We start from the raw sequence: 22,490 nt of genomic DNA, 5'->3' as shown, positions 1-22,490 counted from the left end.
CTTAGCACATAGGCAGAGTGAGGCTTCCCCTGGACAGCTGGCTGGCTGCCTCCTCCGGTACAAAGGACTGGGCGTTATCCTGTCCTCTAGAAGCACTGTGTGTGTTCTGTAACTTACCAGATGAACAGACCTTGTGCACTAACCATTAATACCACAAGCACCCTGTACCGCTGTGATGTTTTTGATTTAAGCTGACTTTGCCTGGTGACAGATCATTGCAGTGGGGCAGGAGCAATCAGCTGTTCTCCTTTGACACTGAGCCCTCTGTTCTCTTGGCAGATCTGGGTGAATGAGGAGACGAAGCTGGTGTACTTCCAAGGCACGAAGGACACCCCATTGGAGCACCACCTCTATGTGGTCAATTACGAGTCCCCAGGCGAGATTGTACGGCTCACCACACTGGGCTTCTCTCACAGCTGCTCTATGAGCCAGGTCTGTTTGCCCCATCCATAGGATACCATGTAGGCTCCCTATCTTCTGGCTAGTATGAGTCCTGGCTCGTAGTGATCCATGAGGCCTCCCTTAGATGCCATGGCTGCTTGTGTCTGCTCTGCTGGACTCTGAGAGCCCTGATGGGAGTGATCCAGTGCCTACCATGATCTGCTGATGGGACTCCATAGATGCCATCATGGGAAGCAGAGGTCCATGCTGGTGCTCCTTTGGAAGGCTTCTTGATGGACTTACTCCTCTGGAGCAGTAGTGTGATGTTATTAGGCCCCAGAGAGAGGAGTCCTATCTGGCTCACGTGGCAGGATGGCGACTGAGCAATGGACGCATGGGAGGGTTGGGGCTGGGGGGGAATAAACATTGGCTGGTTCTCAAGGCACGGATAGGGATACAGACCCCCACTGAAGTGGCCTGAGGGAATAACCGTCTTTGCTTCACCCCCATCGACTGTTTCTTGCTTGTAGAACTTCGACATGTTCATCAGCCACTACAGCAGCGTCAGCACCCCGCCCTGCGTGCATGTCTACAAACTGAACGGCTCCGATGACGACCCACTCCACAAACTGCCCAGGTTCTGGGCCAGCATGATGGAGGCAGCCAGTAAGTCTTCCCCAATCCCCTCTGTGCTCGGCCCTCTAGCCAGGAGCGCCTCACTGATACCGGTAGCTGACTGTGATGGAAGGGGGGAGATAAAGACCATCAGATGGCAAATGACCTGGCTAATTTCCACCCTGCCATGGTGAAGTTGTGAAATCCTTGGGGAGGGATCTCTTCAGTGCATTGCTTGGCACAGCCTGGGCATGGCTGGGGGCCGGAGGGCCCTAATGCTATACGATGGTGCGTCGCACTCCTTGCAGGGTGCAGGTTAATGGCTGCCTGTTTTACTGGGGGTTCTTTACTGCGATGGTCTGCAGAGGGGGATCCACTAACTGCTTCATCCAAGGAATGTGTGTAGCTGCTGGTTCCTCCTTTTGGTGCCCATAAAGAATTATTTTCAGCTCACAGCAGCTGTTGCACCCTGCTGGGAAGGCTTTCTCCCTCCACCCCATCCTCCTCTCCCCTTACAGGGTCACACTGGAGTTAGTGGGCTGTGCATGGTACAGGGGGCTCGGTGCCCAACTTGGTGGGGTTTGTAATGGGTTGTCCCTGCGCGGCAGGTGGTCAGTTCCCACGTGCAGATGGACAGGGCCATGTATCTTATGAGAAAGCGGCAAAGAGTCCTGTGGCACCTTATAGACTAAGACGTATTGGAGCATGAGCTTTAGTGGATGAATACCCACTTTGTCAGATGCATCCGACGAAGTGGGTATTCACCCATGAAAGCTCATGCTCCAATACGTCTTAGTCTATAAGGTGCCACAGGACTCTGCCACTTTTCCAGATCCAGACTAACACGGCTACCCTTCTGAAACTATTTTATGAGAGGGGCTCTTGTAAAGGAGGTTTTGCTAAGATCTGGGACATTCTGCCCCACCTGAAAAGGAAGGTGGGGAGGGACCCCTAGTCTGAGGCACATTGGGCAAAGGTTGAACTCAGCTGGTTTGAGCTGGGGAGGATGATGAAAGCATGTTGTCCTTAACCTGGTAGCTAGCTTCTGAACTGTTTCCCTCAGGCTGTCCTGCAGATTACATCCCCCCCGAAATCTTTCACTTCCATACCCAGTCAGATGTAGAGCTCTACGGGATGGTCTACAAACCTCATAACGTCCAGCCTGGAAAGAAGCACCCTACGGTGCTGTTCGTCTATGGAGGCCCTCAGGTAACGACCCAGCCACGGCCAGGACCAACAGCTGACCTTGGCTGTCCTCTGTGAGCCTGGTGGTGCCATCCAGGACAGAGCTCTTGGTAGCTCAGCTCTGCATAGGGGGGTAACCCTCTGAGTGATTGGAATTGGACAGCTTTGCTTGGAGTATTGTAAACCCCTTTCAGTGAACTGCAGATGGCTTCTCCCATTTAATCCATAACCACATAACTTCCCAAATTAATGGCTTTTGCCACTCCGGCAAGCTTGGTTGCCCAGCTCAGAACCTGATGGAATCTGGGAATGGCCAAGACTAGCTTTCTGCTAGTACAGAGCCCAGCCACACCAGTTGCTACTGTTGGTGGCCTCTAGTGGAGTGCGTAGGGCTGAAAGGCTAAAGATTTCACTGCGGGACTTTCCATGCGGCTTGTCCTTTCTCCTGCTCTAGGTGCAGTTAGTGAATAACTCCTTCAAAGGTATTAAGTACCTACGGCTCAACACGCTAGCGTCTCTAGGCTACGCTGTGGTGGTGATTGATGGAAGGGGCTCTTGCCAGCGAGGACTCAAATTCGAAGGGGCCCTTAAAAACCAGATGGTAATACCCTGTTTTACGGTGTCTCCTTCCGCTTCCTTCCCTCTTCCTGGCTTGTCGAGCAGCCTGACTCTGTGTGTGTGTGTGTGTGTGTGTGTGTGTTTCCCTCCCTGCCTTGTTCGGTGTCTCTTCAGTTACAAGGGAGGAGACAAACTGACTTACACCTTCCCGTTACCTCCTCCTAGGGTCAGGTGGAGATAGAGGACCAGGTGGAAGGTTTACATTACGTAGCAGAAAAATACGGGTTCATCGACCTGAGTCGGGTAGCCATACATGGCTGGTCTTACGGGGGCTTCCTCTCCCTCATGGGCCTTATCTGTAAGCCCCATGTATTCAAGGTGAGTCTGGCTAGGGTCAGGTGTCTGGGAGGAATAATACTGGGCAGGGAGGACTAGGGCTCTGCACCTGTCAGTGGCCTTTACTCTTTGCTGCCCTTGGTGGCTTGTGGACCCAGACTGTAGTGAAGGGTGAAAAGTTCCCTCCCCTCAGCCTGCTGCTAGCCTGCCAGAGCTCCTCACCAGAATCAGGCAGGTCAGCATGCGTCACACTTACCCTCTGGGTTCGAGACCAGGCATGGCGTGTGGGGACTCAGGCAAGTGGGGTTTAGGCACTGTGCAGAGGGAGACACTACAGTGTTCTGAGCCAGCAGACATATAGGTTAAAGGATTGTTTGTTCGTTCATGGCACCGAAGTGCCCCAGTCCTGGGCCAGGACCCCGTTGTGTCGGGTGCTGTACAAAGACAGTCCCTGCCCCAAAGAGGTTTAATGACTCTGCATCCCCCAGCGACAGGCTGTAGCATAGCTTCCCATGAGACTGTTACTGCCAGTACTGCGGTTGTGATTTTAAGTCTTGAATGGGAAGGAAAATAACAAATGGGGGGAAAAAATTCACCAGCCATCTAGACCTCTAAGTCTCTGACTCCCTGGTTGTGGGATACTCTGGTGCAAATGACCAGGGTTGGCAGGGGAGAATCACCATGTGCAGAAACAGATGGGCTTCCCCCCCCAAAAATGTCCTAGAAAAGGAAAAATGAACCCCCCCATACCTGTTTGGCAGGTTGCTATAGCAGGTGCCCCTGTCACTGTTTGGATGGCGTACGATACCGGATACACCGAGCGGTACATGGATGTCCCAGAGAACAACCAGCCAGGTTATGAGGCCGGCTCTGTGGCGCTGCATGTAGAAAAACTCCCCAATGAGTGAGTACCGTGGGGTTGGATGCTTATAATTGGAAATCCACCCTCTGGGCACTTGTACTGTGAGGAGTGGTAGAGAATCTGTAATGCTTTCTGGTGTGTGGGGGGGTGTTGACGTTATTAAAAAGCTCACAGGAATAGCCCTTCCTGGTTTTTTGGTTGTGCCTTGGGTTCTCCTCCCTGGTTCCTGAAACTCAGCTCAGCCAGCACGGGCCAGTGTACAGCATATCGGGTTCCTGGTCACCAGTTAGCACCAGTGGGATCCAAGTCTAGGGAGAAGAGCCCTGGCCAGAGCAGGGCACATCTGGTTGCTGCTAGTCACCTTCCGGCTGGGCTGGCCTGAACTGCTTCACTTGGAAGGAAGATCAAGGTGCAGGAAGATGATGACCAGGGAGTCTAGCTAGAGGGGCTGGTTGGGGAAGAGTCTCTTCAGCTTGGAGAACATCTGTCTGGAGGGCCCTGAAGATTTGTTTGGGTGGTTCCAGGCCCCATTTAGCCTTATTTCCGCTCAGCTCATCACTGCCTTCTGCAGTGAGCCAGAGTGGCATTGTGCTCAGCCACCCTCCTCTTCCCCTGCCTGGGAAGAGGCAGGGCTCCAAGCCTGTGGCACTGTGCCATGCCAAGTGGGGTAGTGCTGGCTAGCATCTCACCGCTCGGGGCTCCGCTCTGATTCTCGTCCCATCCCATCCCATCTCCAGGCCAAACCGCTTGCTGATCCTCCATGGGTTTCTGGATGAAAATGTGCACTTTTTTCACACCAACTTCCTGGTCTCCCAGCTAATCCGGGCTGGAAAGCCTTACCAGCTGCAGGTAGGAGGGACTGGAGTGAGGTGGGAAGGTCTCTTTTTAGCCTGGAGGCAGTGGAAAACTTTCTCCCCTCCCCCCGCCCCCCCAATCCCTCCAAGGGGAAATGAGTGGACGGTGGATGCTCCTGCACCTGGAGAAGCAGAGTTCTCTCCTATGCAGAGTTCTCTCCTATGACTTCCTGTGGTAAGGACTGGCTTGTTGGCCGCTGACTGCACAGGCCTGGCCAGTAGGTGGCACTGTCGCTACTTGAGCCGCTGCGTCTTCCAATACTGAGTAGTAGTTTGGAATCTGGACTCTCACCCTCTTGGCTGGAGTTCGTCCTCCTTCCCCTGCACTCTGCGGCTGGGAATCTCCTTTCCCCCGGTGGCCTCTGACCTCGGGCAGTAGATACTACTGCTGCTGCCACTGAGTGGGCTTCTCAGGCCGTTGGCTTGCAGTTAGCCTGCCACCGTAATGGAGCGCCGGGGTCGCTGTCTCTCCAAACCGCCATTTGCTCCCCTAAAATGGACTCCGCCTTCTGAACTGAGAGGCAGGCTAACGGGAGGGAATGACTTATTCCTAGTTAACGGCCATCCCTTTTGCTTCTGCGCAGATCTACCCCAACGAGAGACACAGTATTCGGTGCCCCGAGTCCGGAGAGCATTATGAAATCACACTGCTGCACTTTCTACAAGAATACCTCTGAGCGCACAGGCCTCTGCAAACTGTTGGACACTGACAGCTCAACTCTGCCTCCTGCCGCTGCCCCCCCAACCCCAAAAGCCGCCTCATCCAGTGCACAAATCACTGCGTGCCCACCCCCAACCGGGGGTGCTGCCTCCAGTGAGGGGGAGGGTGGAAGTCACCCCTCCTGTTTTCCTCTGGATGGTGCCACCTTCCTTCACTTTCCAAGCTGGAGCTCTGCCCTGCTCAGCTGCTCACCTCTCTGGCCTGGCTATTAATGCTTTTTTTTGCTGCTACTCCCTCTACGCTGGGAAATCAGTGGACTGTCTCCAGAGGCTGAGGTCTGCCTCTCTCCTTTTTCCTTCCACTGCACCTCCACGCACCTGCCTGTGCTGGAGATGGATGAGCCGAATCAGCAAGCTGCCTTAAGCCAGGAGGGAGAGGATGATCCACTGCTGCATCCTGTGGGGTTTGATCACTGCTGCTGCTTCCTGGCCGTACATGACGAGCATCTGAGCCCTGGGATCTGAGAAGAGCTCTGGAGAAGCATGCAACACTAATCTCTCTCTCTCTTTTTTTTTTTTTAAATTAATTTTGCAGAGCAGATTGGGGGAAGCAGCTGGGGTTGGTGACAGTTAGCCTCTTTGGGCACCTTTCTCCGATCGCCGCTCGTGGGCAGAATCGTGCCAGCAGGGAGCATGGCAGCTGCAGCATCTGGCTACAACCAGAGCAGCACTCGCCTGTACAGAAACCGCAGCTGCAGCATCTGGATTTTGCCACACACGATGGATATTTATGCAACTACTTACCCCCCCCGTCGCCTTCCCTACCCTCTACCCTTCTTCGTGCTGTGTCCCGACCCTGCCTTTCTCTCCTCACCCGTGCCCTGAGCTTTCAGACATGCACTGAAATTGGCTGTGCTTCAGTTCTCTGCGGGTCAGTGACTGTTTCCCTCGCGCATCTATTTGGTGAACACTCTCTTCTGGTTTTTATTTTCCTACTCAACAGGAACTGCAGTTCCAGGGAGGGGTGGGGTCGAGCAATTGCACCTCAGGGGAGCACCCACCCACCAAGCCAAGGGTTCTGCCAGGGGCAAAGGAAAACAAAAAGAAACCCACCCTAATGAACCACATCAACTTGCCCTCGAGTATTTTAAGTGCGTATTATGAAAAGAAAATATTTTTATGGATTCTTATTCTTTTATAATTATGAGTGTACGATGTAGCGACTCATTAAAATATTGGAAGCAGACCCAGCAGTGCTTTCAGTGGTCCTCAAACTGCCCGGGAACCCTGGGGAGGGAGGCAGTGGCCGAAGCGGCTGGTATGGGGAGTGCAAAAGGACCTGTTTTGTTGCTGAGTGCTAGGAATGGACCACGCCCTTACAGCACTCCTCAGGGGAAGCATGGGTGCGGGGTTGAAATCCCAGGCAGCTGGGACTCTTGGATTGTAGGCCTGCCACCGGCTGAGTGCCTCCTTGGGGGAAGACATGTTGGAAAAAGGTTGGCCTCAGGTCTGTATTTTGGTCCCTTAATAAGTGGCCTGACTCTTCAAGAGGAGCTGAACCACCAGCAGCAGCTCCCACTGGTCGCTGTGGGAGGTGAATGTGTTTGCAACTCTGGACATCAGGCCACGTAGGTACATTTGACATCTAAGGGTTTGACCCCCACAGTGAAATGCGGGCAGGTGGTCCCTTGGGGAGAGCCCCTCTGCGTGGCTGCTCAGGCCTGCCTGTGCTCCTCTCATGGCATAATTGGGGTGGGAAGTTTGAAAAAATCAGCCTTAATTTGACCCTCTGTGTAAGGGAGTAATGCATTAATTAAGCCTGGGAGAGCTGGAGCTGGTGGTCCTGTTCAAGTTCAGAGTATTATCTCACAGCCAGGGCATCTACCTGATCTTTGAAGACCCAACCTAGAAGATCTTCCGGCCTGGTGGCTACTCACGAATTGCCCCCCGTCCTCCCCCTTCTCTTCTATCTTGGCCTGATTCTAGCTGCTTCAGGAAGTCCTGTTGGGTAACAGACTGAGCAGCAGGGCTGGGGGAGGGAGGTGGAGGAAGTTGCACATATCTGCAGTTCCCTGAGTGAAGGTACCGGTGGCCCCACATTGCAGTGAGAAAGAGAGAGACTGGAGTGGCTTGCACTTTCTCCTGGCCTTTGGAGATCCAGGTAAGTAAGTGCCAGTCAACAACAAAGCCTTTGTGTGTTTTCGGGATTGTTTCTCTTCTGTCTTCCTTAATGCTAACCGCTTCTTCACTGCCGAAAGAGTGATGGATTGCAGGACAGACCCGAGCCCTTTGAGCCCCTATTCCTAGCCTCCTGGGTCCTTTCTTTTCCCCCCTCAGACTGTGTGGTAGGTGACCGGCAATGAGCCAAGAAAAAGTGAACTTTTTTTTTAAAGTCCTTCTGAAGCGTTTACAAACCTCTCTCAGCTACTGCAGGCCCCCAAGCTCACCCCTTGCATTTGTGAGACTCTTCCAGGCCGTGGAGAGTGGCTGTTTTTCCTGTGTGGGGGATTGAAAGCTTGCAAGGCAGTAGCTGGGAAATCAACCTACTCCAATCGGGCACTGCCTATTGGGCACTGCCGACAAATCATGTAAAGAGCCTCCACCTTATTTCTTTCAGCTGCCCCTTACCTTCTCCTTACCTCTGTGTCACTGAAGCCAGGTTCAATGCTGCTTACTGCATCTGTCTCTTAGAAAGGTAGCTGCTGACAGATGTTAAATGTCTTGCACCTGGAAGTGAAGGGTATTGGGGGATACTCCATTAGACTGGGACTGATCACCTGAGCTGGCTGGGAAAGGAATTCTTTCCCTGTGGAAAAATTGAAAAACCAAATTATTTGTCCATTTTTTTTTCCTGGGTTTTCTGCAATGTGGAAAATGTTCTGATTTTAGGGGCTAGAATGTTGTTTTTAAAATGTCAAAACCAAAAACTGAAAAAATTGTGAAATACCTGGGTTTTTTTTAAGAAAAATCAGTTTAATCAAAAGTCACTTTCTGACCCCCCCCCCCCCCAATTTTTGATAGAAAACTTTCTAGCATTTCCCTTGATTGCTGCACAGTGTAATATTAGTGTCCAGTAGGGGTGCAACTGTGTGGGTCCCAGGATATTCGAGAGACAAGGTGCATGAGGTAATGAAATCTTGAAAGATTACAGCCCCCACCTTGCCTCTCTGTTTAGTGTCAAAGTAGCTATGGGTCTTTGGAAGCAATTAGACCATGCTTAGTTCATGGGAGTCCTGTGTGTTCTGGGGGAGAAGCTTTGAGCCCTTCATTCACTTTTTCACCACTGCTGAAACTGTATTGCCACATTCTGGAGTGTTGTTGCTCAGAGAGGCAGAACCCGCCGCTCTGCATTATTTACAACACTGCAGTGGTTTATAAGGTGGTGGCTGGAAGACGAACGCATTCCTGGGGCAAGGGGTGTGTGGTGGTGGTGGTGGTGGTGGTGGGGGCCCTGCAGCCCTCGTAGGGGGAGGATTCTTGTTACACAGCTGGAAAAATAAAGTATAAAATACACCAGAAAATTCTCCTGAAGGGATTTCACTGAAAACATCTTTACCAGCTTCTGACCTTCCGCGAGCCCCCTTCACGCGATGGTGCTAGCAGCTATGTCTAGCACTCACGTTTGTTCTCCATTAACACTGTGTAGCATTGCAGTGCCTTAAACAGCTCCTCTTTTCCACCCCAGAGCTAGCTGCATTTTCGAGGTGGAAAAGGGGATTCCTTTGCAGTAGCCCTTCAACTATTTCTAGGCTGGTAGGCAGGATGCCGTTCTCCAATACACTTAACATTTTGTAGAAATTCTACCTCTGCTCTAACTTTAAGGCTGATCTGACTCATGCAGTTGCTTGACAGCCAACGCTTGGCTTCAGACGCCCCTTGCAACCTTAACTATAAATGACTGGCCTCGCTCCACAACAGCGAGGTGAAACCGTTTCAGCTCTTTCTGGCTGAGGTGCACTGATTCCATCGATGGGGCTGGATTAGCCAGCACCCTATGCCACATCCACACTTGACCCTGGGGTAAATGACTGTACCAACACCACCGTTCCATTCATTTTACACCTGCTTGGCCTTGGGGTAAATGATTGCACATGGGGCAGGGAAATGGAGAATCTGGTCCACTATTTAGAACCTTACCAAAGGGTGAGCTAAGGCGTAGTGTGCATGCTGTTTCCACCCTCCTGCGGCAACGCGTACACAGAACGAGGGCTCGAAACTATTTAGCAAGTGCTAGCTTCCTGAAGTAACAGATCTAGCTGAATCCCTGACCAGCCCAACCCTGTATGCTCTCTGGGAGAAAAGGGGAGAGGAAATCATCTTGTTCCTGTGAAGCTGACACAGGAGTAAAGGGATCTTTGGGGATGGTCTTCCAGCCGCAGTCACAGCGGGATTCTGAGCTGTCAAAGGCTTCCCAGTGCAAGGCACCCTGCCTCAATTTCCGCTCTGTAAAATGAGGTTTACTGATATTGCAACAAAGTCTAGAGGCCCCAGTTAGGGAGCTGTATGGAGGATGGTTTTGCAGCTCCTTTGCCTGCTTAAGAGCTTGGAGGGAGGAGACTGTCAGATCTACCTCCCCGTAACCCTAGGCATTAGACACCTTTCCTACAGTTCTCCTGAGCTGAGTCCCAGGGGGTAAGGCCCTGAGCTTAGAACCCAAGGCTCAATCCATCACACACAGCTCTGCGTTCACCCACGCCTTGCAATAAGCCTTGATGCAAACAGCAGCCTTCTCTCTTCCCTCCCTCGGTTTCTCTGACCTTATCCATCACACGTTCTATTTCTGCCTCCGATCATACTGCCCACAAACGATTCGACTTAGCGCTGCGGGAGGACGTGTAATCGTTTTCAGCAGCCACAGCCCAGGAAGGGAGGGGAAGCACTCTACCGTTAGAAATATTGTGGACACGTTTTCTCCCAGCAGTAATTTTCAACCTGGTCTTTGGGCTGGGCTGGACTCTGGCTTTCTGGCCAATAGGAAAACCAGCTTCCTAGAGATATTTGTCCATGATGCTTCTAGTCTCTTGCTCATGAGGAGGGTTGGATTTTTTTTCAAATTGGTAAATGTCAGTAATCGTGGAGGGAGAGGGATAGCATTGGCCTACCAAACCCAGGGTTGTGAGTTCAATCCTTGAGGGGGCCATTTAGGGATCTGGGGCAAAATTTGGGGATTAGTCCTGCTTTGAGCAGGGGGTTGCACTAGACGACCTCCTGAGGTCCCTTCCAACCCTGATATTCTATGATTTCATCACACAGGCGCAAACTGACCAAAAAAAATCCCACTGATGATGATTGAAACTGACAGGCAAAATAGCTTGATAACTTAGAGTTTGATTTAAGGCTCTTGACTTTTTGTATAGTTGGACAGGTGATGTTGCCAGCGGGTGTTTTAATGGTTTATGAAGCTTTCACTTGTTGAATGTCAGCATCTACTGTTATTAAATCAATATTGCCTGACCCTCCCCCCAACTTTCTGCAACTGTGAAAAATAAAAGATAAAAATTGGTTTTAAGCATTTCCTCCCTATCATTTTGCACAGCCACAAAAGCTTAAATTGATTAAAAAAACCTTAAAAATTGTCTGTTGAAATTATAAAAAAATACAACTTGAGTTGTACCACTCAGCTTGTGACTTTTGCCAGTTAGCAGCAGCAAGCCTTGGGCTAAATACCCAGGGGACACATACTGAATTCCCAGCCTCTTCGTAACCGACCAAGCTGCAGGCGGAGGGCTAGAGGCAGGGTCCCTGCCCCAAGAAGCACAGGGAATGTCTAGCGACTGCAGGGGGGAGACCTGTGCTCGCTCAAGCTGATATAGCGCCGAGACCAGTATGGTGGATGGTGTGGCTCTGCCTAGACACCTGAGCTTGGACCCCAGTGGGCAAACCGGGTGGCTCGCCCGAACCGCTGCCCAGGCCAAATGTCTGCACCTGTGAGCTCAAGCTAAGCGAGCGTGAGTCCGGCTGCTCGCCCTGGAAATCGTGCAGTGTAGACGTACCCTTAGAGTTCAGCCAGAGAGGCCGATCCAAGCCCGAGGTGCAGCAGAACCAAGGTCATTGCTGGGACGCTTCACAGAAACAGCTTGGGCAGGAAGGAGTGGAAGGCGAGGGAGCTGACAACGAGGGAGGCAGCGCCGAGGGGCTGTTTGAAAGAAGGGGCGGAGATGAGAATAGGAGACTGATGCTCCGGGGTAGCGATGTGTATTAATGATGAGGCAGATTGTACAGAAATGAGAAGTGATGGAATCGATTAGACAAAGTCTGGGCCAAAATCATTTGGGGGAAGAAAGCTACCAGAGGGGGTTCCCCTGGGCTAGTGGCTGGCGTGTGCTACAGCCCCCAGGATCTGCTCTGGATATGGAGAGAAACCTTTTAAATGTTTTTAATGAAATAAACACTGCTGGGAATTATGTGATTATGGGAGACTTTAACTGCCTAGATACAGAGTGGAGGATAAGTGCTACTAATAACAGAAGGGCCCAGATTTTCCTGGATGGGACAGCTGACAGCTTTCTTCACCAAATAGGCGCTGAACCAACAAGAGGTGGAGCCATTTAGATTTGGTTTTGGTGAGCAGGGAGGACCTCAGAGAAGAGCTGGTTGTAGGGGACAACCTTGGCTCGAGTGATCATGAGCTAATTCTGTTTGCATTAAATGGAAGGATAAACAAAAAGAGCTCTGCAACTAGGGGCCTTGATTTCAAAAGGGCTAACTTGGAAAAATGAAGGGAATTAGTTAGGGAAGGGGACTGGACTGAAGAACTCAAGGATCTGAATGTGGAGGCGGCTTGGAATTACTTTGTCAAAGCTGCAGAAGCTCTCTGAAGCCTGCGTTCCAAGCAAGGGGGAAATATTCATAGGGAAGGGTTACAGACCAAGCTGGCTGAGCAAACATCTCAAACAGGTGATTGAGAGAAAGCAGAAAGCCTACAAGCAATGGAAAATGGGAGGGATGAGCAAGGAAAGGTCAGAAAGTGTGGGATACAGTGAGAGCTGCCAAAGCAAAGCTGGACCTTGCAAAGGGAATCAAAGCCAATAGTAAAAAGTTCTACAACCATATAAATAAAAAGGAAACAAGGAAAGAAGAAGTGGGCCCACTAACCACTGAGGAGGGGGTAGAGATTAAAGATCATCTAGGCATGATCCAATCCCTAAAAGAATACTTTGCCTCAGTTTTTAATAAGGGTAATGAGGAGCCTCGGGGTAGTGGCAGGGTGGCTAATGGGAATGAGGATATGGAGGTAGAAATGACCACGTCCGAGGTGGAAGTCAAACTCAAAAACTGTAATGGGACTAAATCGGGGGCCCAGATAATCTCTATCCAAGAATATTAAAGGAACTGGCACATGGAATTGCAAGTCCAGTAGCAAGGATTTTTAATGAATCTGTACACACGGCGGTCGTACCATATGACTTGAGAATGCTAATACAGTTCCTATTTTTAAGAAAACGGGGGGAAAAGTGATTTTGGAAACTACAGGCCTGTTAGTTTGACCTCAAGGTCTTGGAACAAATTTTGAAAGGGACAGTAGTTAAGGACATAGAGCTGAATGGTAATTGAGATAAAATATAATGTGGTTTTATCAAATGTAGATCTTGCCAGACCAGTCTGATCTCCTTCTTTGAGAAGATAACTGATGTCTTAGACAAAGGAAATGCAGTAGATCTAATCTACCTAGATTTCAGGAAGGCATTTGATACAGTTCCACATGGGAAATTATTAGTTACAATGGAGAAGATGGGGATTAATGTGAGAATTGAAAGGTGGATAAGGAACTGGTTAAAAGGGAGACAACAACAGGTCATACTGAAAAGTGAATCGTCAGGTCAGAGGAAGGTTACCAGTGGAGTTCCTCAGGGATTGGTTTTGGGACCAATTTTATTTAACATTTTTATTACTGCCTTTGGCACAAAAAGGGGGAGTGTGCTAATAAAATTTGCGGATGACACAAAGTTGGGAGGTATTGCCAATACTGAGGAGGACCGGAATATCATACAAGATGATCTAGACGACTTTGTAAACTGGAGTAACAGAAATGGGATGATATTTAGTAGTGCAAAGTGCAAGGTCATGCATTTAGGGACTAACAAGAAGAATTTTTGCTATAAGCAGGGGACATATTAGTTGGAAGTGACAGAGGAGGAGAAAGAGCTGGGGGTATTGGTTGATCCAAGGAGGACTATGAGCTGTCAGTGTGATGCGGCTGTGAAAAAGGCTAATGCAGTCCTAGGATGCATCAGGCGAGGTATTTCCAGTAGCGACAGGGACGTGTTAGTACCATTATACAAGGCACTGGTGAGACCGCATCTGGAATAGTGTGTGCAATTCTGGTCTCCCATGGTTAAGATGAATTCAAACTGGAACAGGTGCAGAGAAGGGCTACTAGGATGATCCGAGGAATGGAAAACTGACCTTATGAGAGGAGACTCAAAGAGCTTGGCTTGTTTAGCCTAACCAAACGAAGGCTGAGGGGAGATGTGATTGCTCTCTCCAAATACATCAGAGGGAGAAATATCACGGAGGGAGAGGAGTTATTTAAGTTAAGAGCCCATGTGGACTCAAGAACAAATGGCTATAAACTGGTCATCAACAAGTTTAGTCTTGAAATTAGACCGTTTCTAGCCATCAGAGTGAAGTTCTGGAACAGCCTCCCAAGGGGAGTACTGGGAGCAAAAGCCTAACTGACTTTGAGACTGAGTTTGATAAGCTGATGGAGGGGATGGGACGGTGGGGCAGCCCATGATGGCATGTAGCTGATCTGCGACTGCTAGCAGCAAATATCTCCAACGGCCGGTGATGGGACACTAGCTGGGGAGAGCTCTGAGTTACGACAGAGAATTCTTTCCCTGGTGTTTGGCTGGTGGGTCTTGCCCACAAGCTCAGGGTCCAACTGATCACCATATTTGGAGTCGGGAAGGAATTTTCTCCCAGGTGAAATTGGCAGAGACCCTGGGTTTTTTTTGCCTTCCTCTGCAGCTTTGGGGTGCTGGCCACTTGCAGGTTTAAACTAGTGTAAATGATGGATTCTCTGTAACTTGAAGTCTTTAAACCATGATTTGAGGACTTCAGTGACTCAGCCAGAGATTAGAGGGTCTATTTCAGGAGTGGGTGGGTGAGGTTCTGTGGCCTGCAATGGGAAGGAGGTCAGAGTAGAGAATCATGGTGGTCCCTTCTGATATTAAAGTCTATGAGTCTATGGGGGCAGTTAGGAAAGAGCAGAGAGGGGCAGAACTCCCTGTGAGTGGGGAAAGAGGGTCCCAGAGGTTCCTACCTGCTCCCAGCCTGTTCCAGCTCCTCTGGGTCTCAGCCCCTGCTCCCCAGCGCCTGCTCCAACTTCTCTGGGTCCCACTGTTGCCTCTGCACCCCTCTCCCCAGGTGTGCCCAAGTTTAGAATATTTCCATTGCTGGTGTGCTCACCCTCCGCCCCAACTGCTTCCACCGCCCCTGGGCTGCAGCAACCCTGCCTGGCCGGTGCCTCACTTGGGGAGAGTCCTATTTCCTGTTGATCTCAGGCGTTGGGGAGGGGCCCATCAGTGGGCTGTCCTGGTGCTGCGGTGTTCGCACAAATGGGGTGAGCCTGGGGGAGAACTGCCAGATGTAGCGGCATTGCCAGACTGGCTCAGACCCATGGGCCAGCTGGTCCAGTCTCCCAGCTCTGACCGTGGCCAGCATCAGACACTTCAAGGGAAGGTGCAAAAAAACTCTGCTGTAGGCCGATGTGAAATAATCTGTCCCACCCTGGCAATCTCACCCTCATCCCTAATACAGAGCAGTTTGAGCCCTGAAGCCTGAGCGTTTCTCTCCCTTCCGGTTAGCATTAACTAGAGCCACTGGTTCTTCTGGTTACGCACAGAGAAGGCCAAGCCCTCCTTGAACCTTGCTAAATTCTTGGCTGCAAAGTGGTGACGACCCCCTGGGGCGCAGGGCACACCAACGGCAGGTGTACGGCCGCCGGCAGCATGGGGCGATAGCCCCGCACTGCTGGCAGGGAGGAAGCCGCAGGCTGAGTCATTTCCAAGCAGCAAAGGTTGGGGGTTTTGTCCTCACGCAGAGCTGCTGACGCAGCCGTCAGGTTGATCGGAGTCATGATATGATCCGTGAGAGCCGGCCGCGCGCTCGGTCCTGAAGAAAGCCAAGGTGCAAGTGCAGTCCCTGACCCAGGGAGCCTAGAGTGGCAGTGCGGGTGGCACCCAGGGCTGCCCAGAGACACAGGGCCCGGGAAGCAGAGCCGGAAAACCAGATCTTCAGACTGCTGCTGTGTTCTTTTTTCTAAATCTCTGTTGAATACAGTGGGAGGACGGAGGAAAGTGGCCAGTGTGTGACCAGCGACCTTGCAGCTGGTGGGAGGAAAAAGGGCCCAGCCGATAGCTCTGAGCCTGGATTCGTGTATGCAATACAGGGCTCAGCAGGACCAGCTGACACAGCCCCAGGCCAGACCTGGAGCTTGGGCCCCGTCCTCGGCCCCCCAGCTGAGCTGAGAACGAGGATATCATGGGCAATGGCTGATCTTTGAGGTGTTAGCAGCTAGAAACTGGACTGAGAGCCACCCACTGATTCCTGGTAGCCACTCAGCGGCTGTTCAGGTGAGGGCACATTTCAGCCCTGGGCTGGATTGGAGCTGCCAGGCAGCGCGGGGTCTTTTACATGAATTTCCTAGGTCTCTGTGTTTGGAGGTTTCCCCATCAAGTTGCTGGCAATGGTGGGGAGGGGACGTCATAGCCTGAGTTACAATTGGGAACCGAAGGCAAGCTGCTCTTCTTGGCTCCTGTGCCCCTCCGTGCCCTGGCTTGATGAGACGCCAGGATTAAACTCTAACAGGTGCGTTTTAACCCACCCAGCCCGAGAGAGATGCAGTGGCCAACGCTGGTGGGGTCCCTTGTGGTCCTGCTGGGTGTGTCCGGGGCACTGGACCCTGCCCTGGAGGAAGGCTGGCGAGGATGGAAGGCCTTCCATGCTAAGGAGTATCCTGAAGTAAGTACTCCATCTCCTTCACTTCCTGGGCGCGCGATTTCCGCGCTCAGCTGCATTTGAACCAAACCGAGTGGCTAGAGCCCGAGCTTTCAGGATTTGGGGGTAAGGGAGAGGGAAGTGGCGAGCAAGGCCTTCTCACAATCCAGCGCTTCCAGACCCAGCTGCCCGAGAGCGAGCAGCACCCACCAGGCCCGGCGAAGAGTTCCTGGAGAGTCGGGGTGGCTTGGCCGGGAGGTTGTAGAATCGGGATATCGGTTACCCCTGTAGGGGAGCTCTTGCTTCTTTCCTCGCTGGGTTGTGATGGGGGATGGAGCGAACCTCAATGGCTGTAGGGGTTTGGCTTCTCCTCCCACCCTCTGGGAAGCCTCGTGGCTCCCCCAGCTTGTGTAGGGTTTCAGCTGCTCAGGAGGGGTCCAGCCTCTTAGGCTGGATTTTGGCACATCTGCTCCCAGCTGGAAATAGGGAGATTCAGGGGCTAACGGAGCTGGGAAAAGGAAGGGTAGTCTCAGGGCGTGCCCTACTTAGCCAGGCGTGGGAGAGGAGGGGGACATGTGCTCTCCCCCCAGACTTCAGCCCCTGCGAGCAGCTGTGGTGCATGGAGAACGTTTGCTTACAGGGTGGGGGGCCGCGGCCCAGCATAACCAAGCTGTTGCTCCGTCCCCTGGCAGGAGGCGGAAGCTTTCCGCAGGGCGGTCTGGGAGAAGAACCTGCGGCGGATCGAGCACCACAACCTGGAGGAGTCTCTGGGGAAGCACAGCTACCGCCTGGAAATGAACCACTTCGGGGACCTGGTAACCTGCCCCCCAGCGCAGATCCTGGAACATTAGGGTGACCAGCCAGCAAATGTGAAAAATCGGGACGGGGTGGGGGGTAATAGGAGCCTATATAAGAGAAAGACCCAAAAATTGGGACTGTCCCTATAAAATCGGGACATATGGTCACCCTATGGCACTTTGTTGTGGGGTGAGGCACCCGTCGGACCACACCCGAAGCCTCCTCCTTCGTTTCTCCCCCTGCCTCACATGACTCCCCCCTTCTCGCTGGGCCCGGCAGATCCCAGCTCCCAGCCTTCCTCCTTCCCAGGATGCCCACCCGTGATTCCGCTCCCCTCGTCCCATCCCCCTCCATACCCACTGCTGCAGTGCAAGAGCCTCCTCCCATGCAGCTCTCCCTGCCCGCCCCATGGGCCTGCCTCCCCCTCTCTCAACATCATCAGCTGTCTGCTCCGTCTGTACCCAAAGGGGTTGGGTGCCAGGGGCAGGGCTGAGAACGCAGCTCCTCTGTTGGCCAGGATTTCTCTGTGGCGCTGGCCGGGCGTTCCCTGTCGCGTGCTCTCTGGATTTAAAATTTTCCTTCCCCTCCAGACGGACGAGGAGTTTAACCAGCTTCTGAACGGTTTCCTAGCTGAGCGGCATGGCGGGAAGGGGCCTCTCTTCCAGGAATCGGCTGCTCGGGAGACTCCCAAGGAGGTGGACTGGCGCGCAAAGGGCTACGTTACCCCCGTGAAAAACCAGGTGGGTGCCAGAGCAGAGAGCTCCCTGCTCGGGGCCTAGACCCTCAGCCAGCCATGGAAACCTCCTGGCCACAGAGCCTGGGACAAGGCAACCTTCAGGCGGGCCCAGCTGCCCATCAGAACAGCGTCGCTGCCTATGGTTTCCTGGGCTGATGGACGGAGGCACCGGGCGCCCTTTGCGGCCCCTCTGGAATGTGTGCTCAGCCCGGGACCCTAGAGGACAGCCTGGCAGGTGGGGTGGCAGTAGCTAACCTGCGTGGAAGTGGTAGGCCCTTGGCCTCTCCTGGTTTTCATGAAGCTCCATGGAATGGGCCTTTGCCCCCCCGGGGCCCTGCCTCCGCCTCCCCCAAGCACCTTTGCCTGGAGCTTGAGTCTGATCCAGACCCTGCTGTGCAGGAGTTGGGTTCAGTTGTTTCACGTCGGCCACATGCCCCGCCGGGTTGGGACGGGAGCTGGGACCGCTAAAAGCAGGTGGTGGTGGGAATCTCTTCCCCTGTCTGTCTAACAGCAACCGCCAGAAGGAACAAGTCCCGGAGGAGAGAGTCCCCGCTGCAAATCCCCAACCCCCAGTTCTGCAACAGGACGGATGGGCAGCCAGAGCACCCCAGCTGCTCTTTGCTGGTGCTGCTTCTGCTCCAGTTCCCCGGCCTCACGTTGGGACTCAGACTCCCTCCTGCCGCTTTCCAGCAAGCAGGAGCTTGTAAGGGCCCTGACGATTATCTAAGCCGACGGCCTGCATCACATAGCCCAGAGAACCTCCCGCTGGGATTCTTGCACTGAGCCCAGCAGCTCCCAGCTGAGCTAGAAGAGTGGTTCTCAACCTGCAGCCCCATCAGCACCCGGCTGCGGCCCATGGGACGTCCTCAGGGCCATACGGGTAAACAGGTTGAGAACGTCTGAGCTAGAACCTACCCTCCACCTACCCGCCTTGCTTTCTGCAGGGCCACTGCGGGTCATGCTGGGCTTTCAGTGCCACAGGAGCCCTGGAGGGCTTGGTCTTCAAGAAGACGGGCAAACTGGTGTCGCTGAGCGAGCAGAACCTCATGGACTGCTCGAGGAGTCTGGGGAACAACGGGTGCCGCGGGGGCTTCATGACTCGAGCCTTCCAGTACGTACGGGACAACAAGGGCATCAACTCGGAGCTCAACTACCCCTACTTGGAGAGGGTAACGTAGGCGAGCATGGCCTTTGGGGGCGGGCGGCGGCTTCTCCAGGGAGTGCTGCCCGAGCTCCCGTTCCATCTCCTTTCTCTGCAGGACGAATTCAGCTGCCATTACAACCCCCAGGACAACGCTGCCAACTGCACCTCTCTCATGCAGATCCAGGAGGGCAACGAGACAGCTCTGGAGCAGGCGGTGGCCAGTGTCGGCCCGGTCTCCATTGCCGTGGACGCCCGCACTTTCCCCTTCCGCTTCTACAAGTCAGGTATCAAGCGTCCCAGAGCGTCTCTGGCCAGAAGGGATCACTGGGATAATCTAGCCCAGTAGGCCCCAGCCTTTTTTCCATTTGCGGACCCCTAACCTTTTGAATGGAGGGGCGGACCCCTTTGGAAATTGTAGGTATAGTCGGCAGACTCCCGGGGGTCCGCTGACCACAGGTTGGAAGCTACCGATCTCGGCGTAGGACTTCCCTGAATTAATTGCCAGAGACAACAGATCTTTTAGGAAACCTTGATTTAAAAATTGCCCACGAGGGAGAATCCACCATGAGGCTTGATAAAATTGTTCCAGTAGTTAATTACCCTCACTGTGAAAAGTCTGCCCCTTATTTCCAGTCTGAATTTGTTTAGCTTCAACTTCCAGCCATTAGAGCACGTTAGGCCTTTGTCTGCTAAAGAGCCCATTCTCAAATATTTATGCCCCATGGGGGTACTTCGAGACTGATAAGTCACCCCTTAGCCTTCACTTGAAGCTAAATAGACTGAGCTCTTCAAGTCAATCACTATGGGGCATGTTTTCTGAGCGACGTTGTTATACCAACCTAACCCCCCCGGTTTATTCAGCAGTACCTCGACAGGAGGCCGTCTCCGGTCGACAGAGCTACTGCTTCTCAGGGAGGTGGAGCACCTACCCTGACGGGAGAAACTCTCCCACTGACACAGGGAGCGTCTTCGCTAAGCGCTACGGTGGCACAGCTGGAGATGAGCCCAGACTCTTTGATCGTCGTGATGGCTCTGCTCTGAGCCCTCTCCAATTTATCGACGTCCTTCTGTGCAGACCAGAATGGGGCACGGGATTCCAGCACTTCGGCTCGGGGCTTTTTCAATGAGCTGTCCGGGCTCCCATCTGGAATTACTGGGTCTGTCACAGCTCACCTCCCAGGGGGCACTTTATTACCCCGTTCCACAGCGGAGCCTGCTTTCTTACAGCCAGCAGCGACAAAGGACAGCTTTGTGCTGCTCTAGGGGCTTCAATCCAATGCCCTGGGGGAGCTTTTCCTTCTGATCCGCTGGGACCTCCCCGCAGGCTCTGCTTCTGCTCCGAGAGGGAGAGACCCCCGACAGCTCATCTCACTCCGGCTTTGCTCTCCCCAGGAATCTTTGCTGACAGCGCGTGCAGCCACACCGTGAACCACGGGATGCTGGCGGTGGGCTATGGCATATCCCAGGAGAATGGGACGAGCGCTGCCTACTGGATCCTAAAGAACAGGTGAGGGGGAGTAGCCAGGCGAGAGAACTCTCCCCGAGGCACACTCATGTCTGTCGCTGCATCCAAAGCTGCCTCTGACCCATGCCCACTGTAAAAATGCACCCCCCCACACTTCCGCCCCAGCCCCCCCAACTGTATGTGTACACACATCAAAACATCCCCCCCCCAGCCCCCAAGATGTGCACACTCCCCTCAGAATGCAAGTGCACACACACGTAAACTCCCCCGCTGCAGGACACTCTATGCCAACTCAATCCCACCCCCCAGCATGCAGGTGCACACATGGGAACTCGCAACCCTTCACCCTGCTCCCGAACCACATGCATTCCCGTGGCCTCGGGATGGGCACTCATGCACCCCCCACCCCAGAGAGCTGTCTCGCTCTGGGCCTGTCTTCGGATTTTTGCTGTCTCAGAATGAAAGATCTAAGCAGCTGCCAGGAGCCAGGCGTGCGTGGAGCGAGCACTGAGCAAGCCTCCCCCATCCAGCACTGCCACGTGGCTACTTTCCCCACCCTCTCCCTGGCGGCTCCTGAAATGAGAAGGCCGAGCTTGCTCGCTGACGGAGGGGTATTCTGGAGAAACGGCTCCGCTGCGGCTGCCAGGGTTACTCCACTTGTGATCTAAGGCAGAGGGGACGAGCCAGTGGACAGCACCCCACTGCAGCGTTTGGTCCCTTCAGTGGATGGTCTGGAGAACCTGGGATCAGCCAACGTACAGCTGGGTTAGGCAGATGCTCAAAGCATCCTTGAAGCTGGCCTCTAGCACAGAGGTTTTCAAACTTTTTTTTTCTGGCGAAAATCGTTGATGCCCGCGACCCAGCGGAACCGGGGATGACGGGTTCAGGGTGTGGGAGCGGGCTCTGGGTTTGGGTGGGGCCAGGGATGACAGGTTTGGGGTGCAGGAGGGGGCTCTGGGGTTGGGGGGGGCTCAGGGCTTGGGATCGGAGCGCAGGAGGGGGTCGGGGCTCTGGGCTGGGGGTGCAGGCTCTGGGGTGGGGCTGGGGATGAGGGGTTTGGGGTGAGGCTTAGGGCTGGGGTAGGGGATTGGGGCGTGGGTTTACCTCAGGTGGCTCCTGGGCAGCGGCGCAGCGGGGGTGCAAAGGCAGGCTTCTCGGACAATGGGAGTGTGGAGCCAGTGCTCGGGCAGTGCACGGAGCCCTGTGGCCCCCCGGCCTGGGGAGGGGGCGGGGGGCGGCTGCTGACTGCTTCCAGGGCGCAGCGCGTTGTCAGAACAGGTAGAGATTAGCCCGCCTTAGCCGGGCAGCACCACCGATGGGACTTTTAACGGCCCGGTTGGCGGTGCTGACCAGAGCCGCCGCGACCCAGCGCCTTCCATTCCGCAACCCAGTACTGGGTCGCCACCCGCAGTTTGAAAACCACTGCTCCAGCATATTGGGACAACTTTTCTTTCTCATTACAATGTTCAAACTTCCTTCAGCTCCCACAGAGATTCTCTCACGTTCTCTTCACTTTATCTTCCCGCAGCTGGTCTGAGCAATGGGGCGAAAAAGGTTACATCCGGCTGGCGAAAGGAGCCGACAATCACTGTGGTGTGGCCAATCAAGCAAGCTATCCCATCTTGTAGCCAGAGATGGGTTTTCCTCCTGCCCTAGGCCTGCATGGCAGAAGACCTCACATACTGCATGGGGTTGTTTTTTTTCTTCCCACAGTCTAAATGACTTGATCTTCGTCTTCAGCAGGGAGATTCTTTTTTGCTCCCAGCAGCGATTTCTGGGCTGTTTCTTAGCTGCGATTTACTTAGCTTTAGAAGCGATTAAAAGTTGTGCAGCAAATTGCTCTTGCAAGCCTGGGTAAGTCACGTTCTGGTCACGCCGCAGCATTGCTGAACGAGGCTTCGTGCCATGTCCAACGGAGTCATAAAATAAAGAATGTTTTCCTCTCAGTGTGAAAA

General features: G+C 53.3%; 2 protein-coding genes and 1 long non-coding RNA gene across 7 annotated transcripts in view; 2 read left to right on the top strand and 1 right to left on the bottom strand.

The window, feature by feature from the left end:
- The window catches only part of DPP9 (dipeptidyl peptidase 9), a 24,638-nt gene extending 17,941 nt beyond the window's left edge, over positions 1-6,697 (top strand). For 3 of the 4 annotated variants that reach the window (XM_037885538.2, XM_037885539.2, XM_037885541.1), the window contains 8 exons: positions 280-432; positions 912-1,047; positions 2,060-2,205; positions 2,636-2,782; positions 2,965-3,117; positions 3,837-3,979; positions 4,675-4,786; positions 5,376-6,697. In XM_037885538.2, the coding sequence (XP_037741466.1) occupies positions 280-432; positions 912-1,047; positions 2,060-2,205; positions 2,636-2,782; positions 2,965-3,117; positions 3,837-3,979; positions 4,675-4,786; positions 5,376-5,468 (1,083 nt within the window). In that variant the 3' untranslated portion in view covers positions 5,469-6,697. The remainder of the gene's footprint in view (positions 1-279; positions 433-911; positions 1,048-2,059; positions 2,206-2,635; positions 2,783-2,964; positions 3,118-3,836; positions 3,980-4,674; positions 4,787-5,375) is intronic. The other variant, XM_037885540.2, reaches the window with a different exon arrangement.
- The window catches only part of LOC119564455, a 26,716-nt gene extending 11,820 nt beyond the window's left edge, over positions 1-14,896 (bottom strand). Inside the window, exons 1-3 of the long non-coding RNA XR_006287437.1 lie at positions 14,717-14,896; positions 11,445-11,587; positions 8,091-8,257 (exon numbers count right to left, since the gene is read on the bottom strand). This is a non-coding gene — a long non-coding RNA (uncharacterized LOC119564455). The remainder of the gene's footprint in view (positions 1-8,090; positions 8,258-11,444; positions 11,588-14,716) is intronic.
- On the top strand, positions 7,456-22,490 carry LOC102948310 (procathepsin L). 2 transcript variants are annotated; one of them, XM_007072098.4, is made up of 8 exons: positions 7,456-7,612; positions 16,284-16,416; positions 17,085-17,207; positions 17,781-17,930; positions 18,871-19,095; positions 19,186-19,354; positions 20,463-20,577; positions 22,064-22,490. In XM_007072098.4, exons 2-8 carry the CDS (start codon positions 16,294-16,296, stop codon positions 22,161-22,163), a joined length of 1,005 nt encoding a protein of 334 aa, XP_007072160.2. In that variant the 5' UTR covers positions 7,456-7,612; positions 16,284-16,293; the 3' UTR covers positions 22,164-22,490. The 2 variants fall into 2 exon arrangements, with proteins under 2 accessions (XP_007072160.2, XP_043391750.1); XM_043535815.1 differs by lacking the exon at positions 7,456-7,612 and adding an exon at positions 15,494-16,028.

The sequence above is a fragment of the Chelonia mydas genome, chromosome 25 (genome assembly GCF_015237465.2).
Source record: "Chelonia mydas isolate rCheMyd1 chromosome 25, rCheMyd1.pri.v2, whole genome shotgun sequence".
NCBI lineage: Eukaryota > Metazoa > Chordata > Testudines > Cheloniidae > Chelonia > Chelonia mydas.
The sequence above is the reverse complement of the archived record's forward strand: the minus strand, read 5'-3'. Positions and strand labels throughout refer to the sequence as shown.

Excerpts from the sequence above, each read along its gene's own strand:
- LOC102948310 (XM_007072098.4), top strand. The coding sequence starts at position 16,294 with ATGCAGTGGCCAACGCTGGTGGGGTCCCTTGTGGTCCTGCTGGGTGTG. Across the intron at positions 17,208-17,780 it reads TGAACCACTTCGGGGACCTG|ACGGACGAGGAGTTTAACCA; the intron begins GTAACCTGCCCC and ends CTTCCCCTCCAG. Across the intron at positions 20,578-22,063 it reads TACTGGATCCTAAAGAACAG|CTGGTCTGAGCAATGGGGCG; the intron begins GTGAGGGGGAGT and ends ATCTTCCCGCAG.